At 32.4% G+C, this 15,691-nt stretch overlaps 3 protein-coding genes across 6 annotated transcripts; 2 read left to right on the forward strand and 1 right to left on the reverse strand.

Moving 5' to 3' along the window:
* The first annotated feature begins 191 nt into the window (after positions 1 to 191).
* Positions 192 to 4,293, forward strand: Cdc5 (cell division cycle protein 21). The gene is made up of 13 exons (XM_076394513.1): positions 192 to 372; positions 466 to 716; positions 771 to 964; positions 1,024 to 1,223; positions 1,279 to 1,454; positions 1,508 to 1,705; positions 1,790 to 1,907; positions 1,963 to 2,142; positions 2,195 to 2,354; positions 2,407 to 2,731; positions 3,366 to 3,560; positions 3,618 to 3,858; positions 3,913 to 4,293. The coding sequence occupies exons 1-13, from the start codon at positions 328 to 330 to the stop codon at positions 4,195 to 4,197; spliced, it is 2,568 nt and encodes an 855-aa protein (XP_076250628.1). The 5' UTR covers positions 192 to 327; the 3' UTR covers positions 4,198 to 4,293.
* A 10-nt stretch (positions 4,294 to 4,303) lies between these two features.
* DNApol-theta (DNA polymerase theta) lies at positions 4,304 to 11,838 on the reverse strand. 4 transcript variants are annotated; one of them, XM_076394506.1, is made up of 7 exons: positions 11,418 to 11,830; positions 7,018 to 11,294; positions 6,735 to 6,960; positions 6,492 to 6,680; positions 5,114 to 5,571; positions 4,798 to 5,062; positions 4,304 to 4,733 (listed from the first exon to the last, which is right to left on the reverse strand). In XM_076394506.1, the coding sequence occupies exons 1-7, from the start codon at positions 11,785 to 11,787 to the stop codon at positions 4,429 to 4,431; spliced, it is 6,090 nt and encodes a 2,029-aa protein (XP_076250621.1). In that variant the 5' UTR covers positions 11,788 to 11,830; the 3' UTR covers positions 4,304 to 4,428. The 4 variants fall into 4 exon arrangements, with proteins under 4 accessions (XP_076250621.1, XP_076250622.1, XP_076250620.1 ...); XM_076394507.1 differs by lacking the exon at positions 11,418 to 11,830 and having other exon boundaries at positions 7,018 to 11,060; positions 11,119 to 11,250; XM_076394505.1 differs by having other exon boundaries at positions 7,018 to 11,831.
* A 130-nt stretch (positions 11,839 to 11,968) lies between these two features.
* LOC143190303 (succinate dehydrogenase cytochrome b560 subunit, mitochondrial) lies at positions 11,969 to 12,913 on the forward strand. Its single transcript, XM_076394516.1, has 3 exons — positions 11,969 to 12,124; positions 12,221 to 12,429; positions 12,522 to 12,913. The coding sequence occupies exons 1-3, from the start codon at positions 12,108 to 12,110 to the stop codon at positions 12,806 to 12,808; spliced, it is 513 nt and encodes a 170-aa protein (XP_076250631.1). The 5' UTR covers positions 11,969 to 12,107; the 3' UTR covers positions 12,809 to 12,913.
* The last annotated feature ends 2,778 nt before the right edge of the window (positions 12,914 to 15,691 follow it).

Raw genomic sequence — 15,691 nt, forward strand, 5'->3', positions numbered from 1 at the left:
GGCTGACCAATCAAAGCATATTATTTTCCTTACAGGATTCTATATAATATTTTTAAACTAACCAATCAAATTCACGTTGTCAGCGCCACCAATGATTGGACTAAACAAGATTTTGCCCCACCACTTAGCATTGTAGTTGCACACCCCTGGTCGCTTTCATGTCGCTATAAGCAACATTAAATGTGTCAAAAATGTCATTATAGGTTATGTTTGTTAGTTTATAAACGGCAAATTGACTGATAGAATATTTATGGAAATTGCTGTAAATTATCCATCTTCAATTTATTGTTCTTTTTAGATAGTAAATTTTAATCACAATAATAAATCATGCCGCGTGTAATGATAAAAGGTGGTGTTTGGCGAAACACCGAAGTAAGATCTTGTTATAAATTTATGTAAAAAGAAATAAATATATATGAAAATTATATGAGCTACTAATAAATATTGTTATAATTTAAATTACAGGATGAAATTCTTAAAGCGGCTGTTATGAAATATGGCAAAAATCAATGGTCAAGGATCGCATCACTGTTACATAGAAAATCTGCAAAGCAGTGTAAAGCGCGTTGGTTTGAGTGGTTAGATCCAAGTATAAAAAAGACAGAATGGTCTAGGGAAGAAGATGAGAAATTGCTTCATTTAGCAAAGTTGATGCCTACTCAATGGAGAACTATTGCACCAATTATTGGACGTACAGCTGCTCAATGTTTAGAGAGGTATTTGACACATATTGAATATTATAAACAATTAAACAACATTAACATCTATAGATATGAATATTTGCTTGATCAAGCTCAGAAAAAAGAAGATGGAGAGGATACTGCAGATGATCCAAGGAAACTTAAACCTGGAGAAATTGATCCTAATCCTGAAACTAAACCTGCTAGACCTGATCCAAAAGATATGGATGAAGATGAACTTGAAATGTTATCTGAAGCTCGTGCTCGTTTAGCTAATACTCAAGGCAAATACTTTATGAGCTAAGCTAAAGGGAATTTATATATTATAAAGCATAATTTTTAGGTAAAAAAGCTAAAAGGAAAGCTCGTGAAAAGCAGTTAGAAGAAGCAAGACGTCTTGCTGCTTTACAAAAAAGGAGGGAACTTCGTGCTGCTGGAATTGAGGTTAATCCCAGAAGAAGGAAGAAACGTGGAGTAGATTACAATGCAGAGATTCCTTTTGAAAAAAGACCTGCAATTGGCTTTTATGATACTTCAAATGAGGCATGTTATGTTTGAATTTGAATTTTTATTTTTGTATGAATATTAAATTTTATAGGTTCTTGATCCCATGGCACCGGATTTCTCTAAAATGACACAGCAAGCCTTGGATGGTGAAATAAGAAGTGAACAGGAAGAAAAGGAAAGGAAGAAGGATAAACAAAAACTAAAGCAGAGGAAAGAGAATGATATACCACAAGCAATGTTGCAAAATCAAGAACCTGCCAAGAAAAGGTAACTATTAAAAGATGGATAACTACGTATAACTTCATAAATTATAATTTCAGGTCAAAGCTGGTACTGCCTGAGCCACAAATTTCTGATCAAGAGTTACATCAAGTAGTAAAATTAGGGAAAGCAAGTGAAGTTGCCAGAGAGGTAGCTGCAGAGAGTGGAATTGATAGTACTGATACTCTTCTCAATGACTATACGGTGACTCCACAAGCAGCTGCTACACCAAGAACCCCCGCTCCAATGACAGATCGGTAAACTTTATTAATCTATTTTTAACACAATTTTTTGATAAAAAAAACTGCAAATGAAGAGGAAAACTTGTTTTTTTGTTTTAGGATTCTTCAAGAAGCTCAGAATGTGATGGCTCTAACTCATGTGGACACACCACTTAAAGGTGGTTTAAATACCCCACTGCATAACTCAGATTTTAGTGGTGTTGTACCTCAAGCTCAAGTAATTATCTAACCATTTTTTATAATTAATATATAGTAAGTAATAATATTTGTAGGTTGTAGCAACACCAAATACAGTTTTAGCAACTCCATTTAGGTCTACAAGAAGTGATGGAGGTGCTACTCCTGGTACAACTTTTTCAACACCACGTAGTGGTGCATTGGTACCAGTAGGTGGACAAAGTGGTAATTTTACTCCTTCTGTAAGAGATAAACTTAATATTAATCCAGAAGAGGTGATATACTAATTTTTTGAAAGGACTTTATATTAAGTGCAGGTAATTTCAGGGACTTGAGGTAGCTGAAACACCTGCCCAACATAGAATGTTTCAAACATCTTTGAAAGAACAATTGAAAATGGGTTTAAGCAGCCTTCCACAACCAAAGAATGATTATGAAATAGTTGTTCCAGAGCAAATTGACCAAGAAATGCCTGAACAAGCTCAAGGTAAGACAAATGTTACCTGGAGATAGTGTTTATTGTGTTTTTTACTCTTTAGACCAGATGATTGAGGATCAGTCCGATATAGATAAGAGGTATCAAGAAGAACTGAAAGCGAAAGCGGCGAAAGAGCTTGCAATGAGATCTAAAGTTATTCAAAGAGATTTTCCTAGACCTCTTGAAGTAAATTTGACGATGTTAAGACCACTTAATGAGAACTATGCATTAACAGAACTTCAAAAAGCTGAAGAATTAATAAAGTGTGAAATGGCTACAATGCTGCAATATGACAATTTGAAAAATCCCATTCTTAATCCTATAAAGCAGTCTGCAAAATCGCAAGCACAACAATTAGCGTTTTTGGAGGAACATCCATATGAAAGGTAGATATATATAAGTTGCTATAATATATATCACATTACTATAGGGTTTTTCAATAAGGGTAGGTTAATGTTAAACAGGAATGAAGCTGCATGTGAACTATTTACCCTTTTATTTGAAAGGCCATATGTGCTATTATGTATGAAATATAACATCTGCCGCTGTTACTCATGCCATCGGGCCAATTTCTAATTAGTGCCTAATATATCACGCTGAGTTTCAGTGGTTATGTTGAATTTAATAGTATTTGCCGATAGATCTACTACGTCAAATCGTACAATCGTTTTGTGAAGTAGACTATCGTGACGTTCGCAGTGAGTCACGTAGTGCCATCCTGTTGAACTGTTTTCCGTCTTCTATTTCATTTGAACGTATTACATTTGAGTGTTACCGATGTTTTATACGCGGCAATTATGCTTGATAGCGACGTTATCAACTTTGTAAGGCCATCGTGTCTGCCATACTCCTCATGACGAATATTCAATAGTGTAATTTGCCATGGTGATTTAGCATCAGTGGTTAATTAATAAGTGGATTTAAATAACATGACCGCCACAGGCTATCAACATCGACCCGTCCTATTTGAAAACCCCTCTATACTCGTCAATATAAAACTAATGCTTTTGGGCTTTTAAGTTTTGGTACAGATGAACTGGAAATAGCGAGAAGTATGTTGAAAAACGAAATGGAGATAGTAAAAACAGGCATGAATCACGGAGAACTGCCTATAGAAGCATACACTCAAGTGTGGGAAGAATGTTTAAGAGAGGTACTATTTTTACCCAACCAGAATAGGTATACTAGAGTTAACTTAGCTAATAAGAAGGACAGGTTAGTATACAGCTATAAATAGAGTGATATATGGTTAACATGTTGATCCATCATCAGACTAGAATCTGCTGAGAAACGTTTAGAGCAGAATCGTGCCCATATGGCCAAAGAAGCCAAGAGAGCCGCGAAAATGGAGAAAAAACTAAAAATTCTAACTGGTGGATATCAGTCTAAAGCACAAGTTCTTATTAAACAGTTGCAAGATACATATGAGAGTATTGATCAGGCTTATTTGGAATCTAATACATTTAAATTTTTACAAGAGCAAGAAAAGAGTGCATTACCTCGAAGAATACAGGTAAGTGTTAAAAACTATTAATAATCTTTCAGTTTTATTTATCAAAGTTTTTAGTCTTTGACCGAAGATGTTAGCAGGCAGATGGAACGCGAAAAGTCCTTACAAAATCGATATAATGATCTTCAGAATCAAATTAGGGATTTGCATGAAAAATACAAAAACCTGGAAGAAAATCAGTTAGTTGAATTAAATATGGACAAAGCTCTAGATAACAATGATGCCATTCAAGGATCAGCAACTGATGACCAGAATGTCGTTAGTAGTTCTACAATTAATGGACTGGGTGAAAATGGTATAGAAAATCAAGCAGATGAAAATGGGGATGTGGAAATGAATTAATCTTCTGTATTACTAAGGAAATATGAAATTTTTATTGTCATTTCCTCTTTGTTTCATATAAGGAAATAAATATCATAGTATATGGTTTCATTAAAAGTATGCTGAGTTTATTTAAAATATATATTAAAAATATAAAGGACCATAATGACAAATATATAATGACCAATGCCAATTACAATAAAGTTCAAATATAAGATCACAATATGCTAAAATTAAACACTAATTCCAGTGTCATAAAGATGTATATTCTTTCATTTCCCCCCAGCTTTTCCCGGTTTTAATCTTAATTGGGAAATGACCAAAAGTCTGTGCTGAACTTTCCATGCCCTCCTTGACAATACTTATTACTTTGACCACATATTTTTCGGGGACTTCATAAATTAATTCATCATGTAAATGTAAAGTTAGAATAGGTTTATGCCTTGATTTCTTGAAGAGAATATTTAGTTTATCTTCTATTACAACCATGGCGTGTTTTACTATATCCGCGGCGGATCCTTGAATAGACGTATTAACTGCTTGCCTTTCTGCTTGACCTGATATAATTAAATTTAGGAATTAATTACACTTTTATCAAAATAATAATAAGATACTACTTGCATCTCATAGAAGAATCATTGTTATTAATATTAGGTAAATATCTCCTTCTTCCAGTGATTGTTTCAACATAGCCCTTTCTTTTGCAATCATCTATGGTTCTTTTGGTGAACTGTTTAATGCCTTCATAAGTATTCCTAAAAGTCTCCATGAAATAGAAAGCATCATCTTCACTAACCCCCAGTTGATCCGCTAAGGTTTTGGCTCCCATACCATAAATAATACCATAACAAATTTGTTTCGCATGTGCTCTAGTTTCATCATTAACCTAAAATTAATCATCCTTAAATAAATAGTTACTTCGAAAAAAATATCTTACCGTTTCTTCCGAAACCTGGTTCCATTGAGCAGCAATGTATTTAAATACGTCACCGGGTTTTTTCATAATATCTAACAATAATTTATCTTCCGACAAATATGTTAAAATCCTTAGTTCTAATTGACAATAATCAGCGGAAATCAGTAAACAGCCCTCCGGTGCAACAAACGCACTCCGACAACTTATAATTGATACTTCGTTGGTTATGGGATTTACTATGGTAAAGTCCTTAGTAACCATTTGGATATTAGGTTCATGCATAGTTAATCTTCCTGTAGCGGTATGACTGTTGTAAGTTCCAAATATTCTGTTATTTTCACAAGATCTTATTAAAGGAATTATCATATTTGTTTGTGTGAAATTTATTTTCCGCCATTGAAGAACCAATTCGGATATCGGATGTTCATGTTGTTCTAGAATTACTTTTCTTGTGCTTACTCTCTTTCCTTTGTAGATGCCTGTAATATCACACTATTCAGTAGACAATATTTTATTAATTATTGGAATACTATTATGTGATATAATGAACGACTTTATAGAGGATTTTTTAATTGGGACTAGTTGATATTGATAGATTGCAGTATATTGTTTGGGCTGCGTACGTTTAACCTGCTGTTTATTACTGAGTTACTGACGTCAAATCACCATGACAAGTTACATGAATGAGTTGCACGTAAAATGTAAAAATTTTCAAATATTTTTAAAACAAATCAATTTGACATTTTGCAAATTTTGGGCCTGAACTCATACAAGATATTAATCAGTTAGGCCTGACCTAAGTGCTTAAAGATTATCACTATAGACCCAGTTTGTTCGGTGACTGGGCTTCCGAGCATTTGAAGAAATACCTCAATTTTAGCAAAAAAATGATTTTTTTACCAAAAAGGATAATTGTCGTGTATGGATTGAAGCTAACCCACACGAGATTTACCAAGTAACAATACCTGTTAGTATTTGGTTCGTAACATTTCAAAAACTAGGCTGGTGAGACCATCTCTCCAAATAAACGTGGACGATCTGAAGTTCCAGCAAGACGACGATTGGTGATCCACAGTTGTCGCCACGATCAACATTCTGCATAAACCATTTGGAGTATGGTAATTTCTCGTAGAGGTTACATAAATTTATTATCAAGATGGTGCGATTTGACTTAATTAGATGTACGGTGTTTTGTAAAAGCACAGGTCTAAGAACTTTAAATATTCAGCTAGGTCAATGCAACAGACTCGTAAATTGGATCACTTGAATGTGTAGCGTCGCGTCGTCTCTTTTAAATGAAAAAAGAATTTCGTTATTGACCTTAAACCCAGTTTGTTTCATTTAATTTTTCACCATCAATTTGCCCTTGTTACAAAACCCTATAAATATACTATCTTACCAATTGCTTTAGCTACGTCAGCAGATGACGAAAAATTAAACCGCCTGCCGGCCAGAGAGTATGCTTTTTTCTCTATCGTAGATTGATGTTTTCGCAAGACGTCCACCAAATCTTGGAGTGCTGCCTTACTAGCCGTCATGCCAGATATTTCTAAATTGGCCAAGCACAAGACTGTTCTCATTTCAAGTTCTGAAAATGTTTAAACTATTGTATAATAGCATTTACATATTCATTAAATGTTACCATAAATTGTTGGAAATGATGAATGAATCTGAATACCGCCAGAACACACGCATTTGTCCAACTTTGTTTTTAATAAAATTGCTAAGTTCCATATTAAAAAAGCTTCAACAGCTGTTCTATTTTTTGCTAAACCTAAATTTCTAATATCACAGAAAATAGTACCCAATATTTTAGAATTTTCAAACAGTTGCAATGTATAAACAAATTCATTGGTATATAATTCAACCTGTAATAAAATCAATTATAGAAATAAAACATTCTCTATATTTATTAGGTTACAGACCATTGTACTTAAGCTCTTTTCTCTGCCTTCTGGATCCAATAACCAATCCGTTATCTTGGGATCTTCAATTTTACACAAAAAGGGCATCTTAAAACAAGTCTTCAGTAGTTTGATTTGTTCTTTCGAGTTGAACATTCTTATAGTCACGTCTTTATTTTCAAATATTATTTTAAATGCTTTTAAGATTTTACGGGAGAGGTTCTTTTCATCCATAGGTAAATAATATATGCTCTTGTTACCCCAATAAATTCCGATTCCTATCATTTTTATTCCATTATTTTTTGGTCTCTCCGAGTTATTATGTAAATCCATTATATCGGCACCTATTATCTTCTTCACAACGGGACTTTTACTGCATACTAAACTAAATGAAAGAATGCGTTGCTTTTGTAAATTCTCTAAGAATTGTTCTAACGCTTTAAGATCTATAGAGACAATGTTGGCTAAGCTAAACTCAGATGTTTTGTTATTACTGATGTTACAATTTAAAGATGTTTTCGGAATATTGGATACATAAGGGGTATTTAACATTTCTAAAATAACTGACTTCTTCGTTGGTGTTCCATCAAATAAAGAACTATCCGAACTAGAGATAGAATGGTTATCACCATCTATCTCTTCTGCCTTTGTCATAGGTTCTGTTTCATGAGTTGACTCATCACTTAACCGAAATGATAAATTATACTTTACCCTCTCAGGTTTATTTTCAGAACTTAAAAATATTTTTGGATTGATTTTAGGCGAACGTAATTCTAAAATGTTTGAGTAATCAGCTTCTTGAACTTTCCCACCAGCAGATTTATCGATATTATCAGCTAAGTCCTGTATACTTAAAGACAAATTGGCGACAGAGCAATGCTTTATATATGTCATTTCAAGCTTTTCTTCATCTATTTTCTTAGCTTCGGTATCTTCAATGTCAAGATTTTTTTCAATAGACGTGAAATTGATGTCAGAAAAATTATTTGATGAATCTACATTATGAAATAATTCTTGACTAACTTTTAGATCAACTTCTATTTTATTATTTGATTCTGATATGTTATCTTTAGATTGTGAACTAGATATCTCTTTATTGGAAACATCCAACTTAAATGGAGACAGAGACATGTTCATACACTCATTGTAATTAGCCATGATACTATCCAAACAAATGCTATCCGTAGTATTTGTATTTTCAGTAATTTTCATTCCTAGATCAGTTTTATCGTTTTCATTAATATTTTTAACACTGATTGTTTTTTCGTTTAGATTATCTTTAGGTTGTTTAATATTTTCTTGTATGATATTAAAAGACTCGTCTAAATTTAAGGAAGATAAGGACATATTAATCTGCTCATCAAGACCAGCTATATCTTCGGATATATTGATATCTATATCTTGGCTTTTTGATATTTTAATTGATTTACTGATATTCTCAACTACTGCCTGGGTAGTTAAAATAGTTTCCTTATACATGGTTTCACCAAATATATTTTCTTTTGTAGCATTTATAGAGTCAATGTTATTGGTAAAACATGAGATATTTATATTTGTATTTGATATATTAACATTTTTGGATACATTTTGGCTATTAGGTTCTAATTGATTATCACAGTGACTTTTATCTATAAATGTTTCATTTGTTTCTATCGGGTTCTGATTTGACTTTTCTAGGTCTAATGATGAGAAAGACAAACTTATATTTTCATCGATGTCTTCCGTTGTGCTCATCGAATTGATAGCCTTTGAAGATTTAGAATCATTATATGTATTTGGGATTTTTTCTGAGATATAATTATTTTCGCTGGTTATTTCATTATTCTCTATATTTGTCTTTTTAATATTATCAGACTTAGTTGATAATTGTTCCTTAGTTGTATTAATTAAAGTATGAATATTGTTTTTACTGTTTTTATCATCGGTTTTCCATTTAGCTTCCTTCAAACCTATTTCCTTTTGTAGATAATCTCTAGCTCCCTGTAGTAATAATTCACCAGCTTCTTTTTCAGTAAGCCCCTCCTTACCCGCAATCCATACATTTCGTAATTTTTTTCGTTTTTCACTTTCGTGATTTGTTTCTTCCTCCCGTTTTTTGGTACTTTCAAAAGGCGCAGCTTTGTGAAATATATTCTCTATAGTCTCTATATCAGAATTAGCCAAGTCTACTAAAGTCTCGATGCCAGCGTTGTACAAAATTCTAGCAATTTTTCCATTAAGGTAATGAAGTCGCATCAGATCAAGTAAATCTCTGCTAACGCCGAACTGCATCCTATCTTGAAATTGAGAAACTAACAGTTCAATACTGGACCATCCTAACTGACGACTGAATGACGTTACCATCCCAGCGAAAGTTGCAGCAGATTGTTGTAAAGACTGTAACATGCCTCTATTACAGTTATATTTGTTGCATACTTCATTTAATGGCTTCTCATTGACAAGATCTTGCAGTACTAATGCGACAAAAAACCGTTTGTGAACCATTAACTGGTGAAAAGCCCTAGAGGTGTTCGTTTCAATTTTTCCTCTTGTACAACTAACAATATAAGATTCTTTTACACCAACGAGCTCTCCAACTTTTTTCATAGCAGGAATTAATTTATCCCATAAATCCAAATAAAACATCCAATCGATTTGAGTCCATGAATTGCACGCGCTGTAAGGAGTAACAAGATAAATGATGTGAAGTTCTGACTCAAGCACAAAACACCTTCGGGCTTTCTCTAATTCAGTAAACAATGAGAGACCTTCATCTGGTGCAATTGATGATGATAAACATGCTTTTCCTAACGACGTAGCCATGTATTTTTCTTGTCCATCTGCAGTTTTATATAGTTTGATGAATTCATTAGTAACCAAAAAGTTTACTGCTTCTTCTATAGGATTTTCTAAGTTGTTTCCTTTTGATCGCGTTATAGACAGAAGAGTACAATTTGTAAATAATTGCACATCTGTCAATGTTGACGCCACACCACTGGATATTACTTCTAGAATAGCTCTCTTTAACTTTCCTGACCCTTCTAAACAACTTTCAACTGGAGGAATATTGCCTGACATCAATTCTAATGCAGTTTGATAATCGTTTTTTTGGCATACTAAAAAACTTTCACCTATTGTGTCTTTACCCATTCTCCCCGCCCTTCCTATCATCTGGCGATATGTTAATGAATCAATAGGTTTTCCACAGAAATTTGGACTTCTTATTATTACTCTTCTGGCTGGCAAGTTAACTCCAGATGATAATGTAGATGTCGCTAAAAGAATTCTAACAACTCCACTTCGAAAAGCATTTTCAATTATGTCCCTTTCATCAAGTGTCAAACCAGCATGGTGAAAAGCAACTCCAAATGAAATAACTTTATATAAGATTTGGTCAAGGCCTACAGGACAATACTTCAATTGTTCCAAAACTTCTAAAATGGGACTTCCACTTATTTCTTTTCTTAAAATGTCTCCATATTTGTTGTTTTGATTGCTAATTCTGTAAAGTGCCAGAGATAACTGCTGGGCTAAGCTTTCACACCAATTCTTGCTAGGACAAAAAATCAAAACTGATGATGAAGTTTCAATGGTTTCCAAACATAACTGAAGAATATTATCTGTATCAGTTCCTAGATCAGGAATTGTTTCAAGTTTTCTAATTAATTTCATATTATTATCATAAACATCTCCACACACTATAGCTTGTTCACTTAATGGGACAGGCCTAAAAATAGTTGTAAACAAATCTGCTTCTAGCCATTTAGCTAAATCACTTAAATTAGGTAGAGTGGCAGACATACCTACTATTTGTATTTGAACACTTTTATCTCTAGCTGAAATATATATTAATTTTGTTAACAATAGCTCTAATAAATAACCTCTACTAGGATCACCAAGCAAATGCATTTCATCAACAATAATAGCACCTATCTCTGATATTCTGTTCTCTTCTAAAAATCTATTTACAAGACTGTTAGCTTTCTCAATTGTACAAATTGCCATATGAACAGAATTAATACCTCCTGGTGGATTATATGAACCCATAAATCCATCAGCTCGAAAACCACTACTTTCTAGCAAATCTTGAAAATAATACATCTTTTCTCTGACAATTGATACAAACGGCAGAATAAAAATTACCTTTTTATTTCTTTCAAAAATGGTCTTTAAACCTAAGATCTCTGCTACAAGGGTCTTACCAGCTGATGTTGGTGCTGAATAGATTAAATTTCTTAATTCATTCAAAATTTTTTTGTTATACAAACAATCTACTTGCCACTGAAACATTCTCTCAACTTTTCTTGACCTGTATTTTTCTAAAATACTTTCTGGTAAACCCCATGAAGATAAATTATATATATGATCTGGTAATTTTTGATTTTTTTCCAAATCCTCAGATTTAGATAAGTTGTGATTATTTTTATTAATAGTTAACTTACTTGAATGTAGATTTATATCTAAAAGGTTATCTTTCTCTTGTGTAACTTTTAAAGGATCTTTTTGATATTCCTTATGCATTTTTTTCTTTTTCGGACCTGTATATAAATTACAATCTGCATCATACTTAATTTTATTTTTTTTCTTATCGCCAATATCTCTAGCAGTGGCAACGGGTGAATATTTTTCCTTAATTGAACAATTTATTGAAACCTTTAAATTGTGTTTTCCTATTTCTTTTTTATTTAAATTTTTGATTTGCTTCTGGGCTTCTTTTAATATTTGATTTTTCTGTTTCTTTTCTTCTATTTTTGTTTCATTAAATGTAAAATTGTCAAAAGTATCATTCATAGAAAAACTTGATTCATTCATTTTATATATTTCTTACAATAACTCACTACAATTACATTCATAAATACCGTTTCTTTTAAATTTTTATAAATAAACGTGAAGTTAGAATTAAATAGAATTTCTTTTTAAATTTTAAAGAAATATCGAGATGTTCTATATGAAAAAAGATAACTTATTAGCTAATCTTATTTATAACTGAAAATGTCTATGGAAATAGTTATTATTATCTATAACTGTAAAATAGTATCTAGCTGTACGCATATATGTTAAGAAGAATATCGGCCGATTCAGTTGTCAAAGTTAATTTTTTTGGGTGATAAGATTTAAAAATAAAGTTAAAAATGGCACTTCTATTTAGGTAATTACATAAGTAATATTATCACCTTATTATAAAGATTTATTTTAAAAATAATAAGTATATTTTCGATCATTCAATATTATATAATGTTTTTAGGTTAGCTGGCAGGCAAATTTTAAGATCGCAAAATGATGGATTATACAAATTTGTACGCCCAGTTACTTTGCAACCATCCCAGTATGTTGAACCAGTAAAAGAAGGCCATGATGAACGAAACATGAAACTTGGAAGACCACAATCACCTCATCTAACAATCTATAAGCCCCAATTAACATCTATGCTGTCAATATCCCATAGAACAACAGGTAAATCAAGTGGTATACGAATTTTAATATTAATGTTATTTATATATTTTTAAACATAATTTGGACATAATGAGAATTAAACATATTTCCAGGAATAATTCTAGCAGGATATGCTATGATGTTTGGAGCTGCAGCAGTAGGTTTGGAGTGTCCATTGGAATATTACATTGAACAACTTCAATGTGCAGAAGTAGGTCCAGCTTGTCTATTTGGCATGAAGTTTACTCTAGCATTTCCATTGACTTATCACTTTTGGAATGGAATTAGGCACTTGCTTTGGGACTCTGGAAGATTTCTATCTATTAAAGAAGTTTATCTTACTGGATGGTCTATGCTAGCTGTTGCAATTGCATCAGCTATTGTTTTATCCAGCTGTTAATTTGCTTATACATTATCTGGGAAATTTTTGTTATAATTTTGATAGAATTATTTATAACTATTGTATAAATTTTGCTGTGTAAAAAATTATATTTCTTATCTGTTATATATGTTTTTCTTTTTGTCTAGAAAACCCACATTTTTATACAATTGAATTAGTTACAAAAATAAAAGTATGCAGTAGTAAAAAGACATAGATAAATATAGAAATTTAAAAAATATGTAATTTTAATAATGCTAAAAGTGATATTTTGTACATTATTATTTTAATATAATAAGCATATGAACTTTAAACCATGCAACATATGCAAATAATTTTTATAAATAATATATTTAATGTCAGAAAAGTTGATGCATAGACTTTAAGAATGATGTAATATGAGGCAATAGGTAAACTCACCCATGATTGTTTTTTTGTAGTTTTTTTTAAAAGATTTATTAACAGGTGAAATAGAATTAAATAAAAGCTCTAGACACATTAAATGCCTTTAAAAAGCTGTTTGTTTTTTCTTGTTACATCAGAGTAAGTTTCTGATAATATTAGTATATTAGAAAGGAAATTCATCTTTTACTGAGTAATAGGTTTTTTTTCCTGTTCCAAGATGACCAGCTGGAACCAAATGGTCTTTTGCTGATGTCGCTTCGGGTTCGGAATAGTGAAGTGTTTTATGGGCGACAGAGACCCTGGGTTACGACTGGGATTGCCGTATTTGGTTATCTACCGAGGTTTGTGGATGGGTAGGGATTTTATCAAGGTGTTGTCGTGTTCTAAGGCGACTAGGGAGAATCTTACACTGAGCATGTTCGTGAAACTCTTCACGAACGGAATGCCTGATTCGAGGTGAGTGGTGACATTCCTCATAAACCATGGGGTAATGAGTAACGCGCGGACTTTTTTGGATTGAAATACTTGGAGTAGTTCAAGATGTCTCTCAGAAACATACCTGTACCACACCTGTGCTCCATAGAGGCAGACTGAACGGACTAGCAATTTATGCAGAGTCGCTTTCTGGGGGATTGGGAGTTTACTTTTTCTGCAGAGAAGTGGGAAGGGAAGACTGTACACGCCATTGCCTTTGCAGATAGCGTGCTGGATTTGGGCTGACCATTGGAACCTGCGGTCGAACTGGAGACCGAGGTATGATACTTTCTGAGCCAGGGGATAGGGACTTTATCGGGATTAATAGGTTGGGTTGGAATAGTTATTATACTATTCAGATGTAAACATAATCTAATATCTGACTGTATTTTTTAATTTCTATTTTAAATAAAAATAGTTAAAATACTGTACTTTGTATTTTATATTTCAAATACACGATTTAACAACATTTTGTAATCCATATTTTAAATACATGGAGACAGTATTTTGTAATTTGTATTTTGATCACATTCATTAGATTGCAATGGTTTGACCATATCTTCCGAATGAAAGGTGAGCTAATTCTTCACTAACTTCTCTGACAAAATCGACCGTTTGGATGGAAGTAACGAGATGGTGACTGCAGCATCGTATTAAGACGCAGGCGCACCCCTATGAATTTAATAATTTATTTTATTTAATTAATATTAAATTTATTTAATTTTATTTATTATTTTTATTCCTTAATTGTATTCATATCTCAAAAAAGATCTGATTTTTTGGCTTTACACTCATCCAAATTAGCATGGTTTCGACTCAATAATAATAATACTTTTTGAATCTAAATCAACTTTCTTTAGTCAAATTTTATGGACTAAGTTCATCGTTTGTCAGATGTGAAAAGGTAAATACACTATTTCATAATAAGAGCAGATGGGAGCATAATGTTAATGATCTTGAAGATGTTTATCTCATAATAAGAAAATAAAATTTAACTTTTTTCCCAAAAATCCTAATATTTACCTTAATGATTAATACTAACAGTGTGATAAAATAAGAGCATTTTATACAAATTATAATATGCAATATATAATTGTAATTAGCTGAATGGGCGAATAGCAGTAACGCTCCGTGCGCTTGAGCTAATGGCTAATGGTTAACAGGAACCTTGGTATTGTTTTTTGTTTGTGGTCCACATAGTTGTGCTTAAAAATCATTTATTTATGGGTCACGTAGCAGTGAAATTAGCTATGGAACCACGAGAACAAAAAATAAAGTAGTTTAATTTATTTTTATCTCGTCTGATGCGAAAATTTTGATACAATAACTTTTATTGCAATTTTGTATTTTCTATTAATGTTTATCAATTGTTAATTTGAAAAATTCCTGTTGAAAAGGATAAAATCTATAATAGAGAGAAAAAACTTAATACCTACACATCAGTTTGGATTTGTTAACAAACTTTCGACCATTGATCAGGTGTATAGTGAAAATGCCTATGAACGTAAAAAGGTGTGTTCAGCTATATTCTTAGGTGTGGTAAAAGCCTTAGATAAGCTATGTCATGACGGCTTGGTTCATAAGCTAAAGAAAATGTTACCGAAATAATACACTGGGCTATTGAAATCTTACATTACAGCCAGAGATGTTTGAGAGTCAAACATGAGGAAGCTTACTCTACAATAAAATAAGCTAAAGTAGGTGTCCCACAAGAAAGTGTATTTGGGCCATATCTTTTCCTGCTCTACACATCTGATGTACCATAAATAGAAAATATCACGATAGCTACATTTGCTGATGATACTGCGATTCTTGTTGTCCGAGATAACAACAATATAACAACATATATAGTGATTGGCAAGTGACAATGTAAATAACTTGGAAAATAAACATTAACGAAAGTAAATCTGTGCATGTGCAGTTCACCTACAATCAGACCGTACAAGCACCAATAACGATAAATAATATTATCATTCCATATAGCAACTCTAAATATCTTGGAATATACCTTGAAGCAAAACTTCG

The sequence above is a fragment of the Rhynchophorus ferrugineus genome, unplaced genomic scaffold, assembly GCF_030347505.1.
Source record: "Rhynchophorus ferrugineus isolate W39M unplaced genomic scaffold, kcgeb_rfMv2 rfM2, whole genome shotgun sequence".
In the NCBI taxonomy this organism is placed as follows: domain Eukaryota; kingdom Metazoa; phylum Arthropoda; class Insecta; order Coleoptera; family Curculionidae; genus Rhynchophorus; species Rhynchophorus ferrugineus.

Coding starts and splice junctions, on each gene's coding strand:
- Cdc5 (XM_076394513.1), top strand. CDS start 328: ATGCCGCGTGTAATGATAAAAGGTGGTGTTTGGCGAAACACCGAA. Junction 1,908..1,962: donor GTGTTGTACCTCAAGCTCAA/GTAATTATCTAA, acceptor TAATATTTGTAG/GTTGTAGCAACACCAAATAC. Junction 2,355..2,406: donor AATGCCTGAACAAGCTCAAG/GTAAGACAAATG, acceptor TTTACTCTTTAG/ACCAGATGATTGAGGATCAG.
- DNApol-theta (XM_076394505.1), bottom strand. CDS start 11,787: ATGAATGAATCAAGTTTTTCTATGAATGATACTTTTGACAATTTTACA. Junction 6,961..7,017: donor AAAAGAGCTTAAGTACAATG/GTCTGTAACCTA, acceptor ATTTTATTACAG/GTTGAATTATATACCAATGA. Junction 4,734..4,797: donor CAATGATTCTTCTATGAGAT/GCAAGTAGTATC, acceptor TAATTATATCAG/GTCAAGCAGAAAGGCAAGCA.
- LOC143190303 (XM_076394516.1), top strand. Junction 12,430..12,521: donor AATATCCCATAGAACAACAG/GTAAATCAAGTG, acceptor ACATATTTCCAG/GAATAATTCTAGCAGGATAT.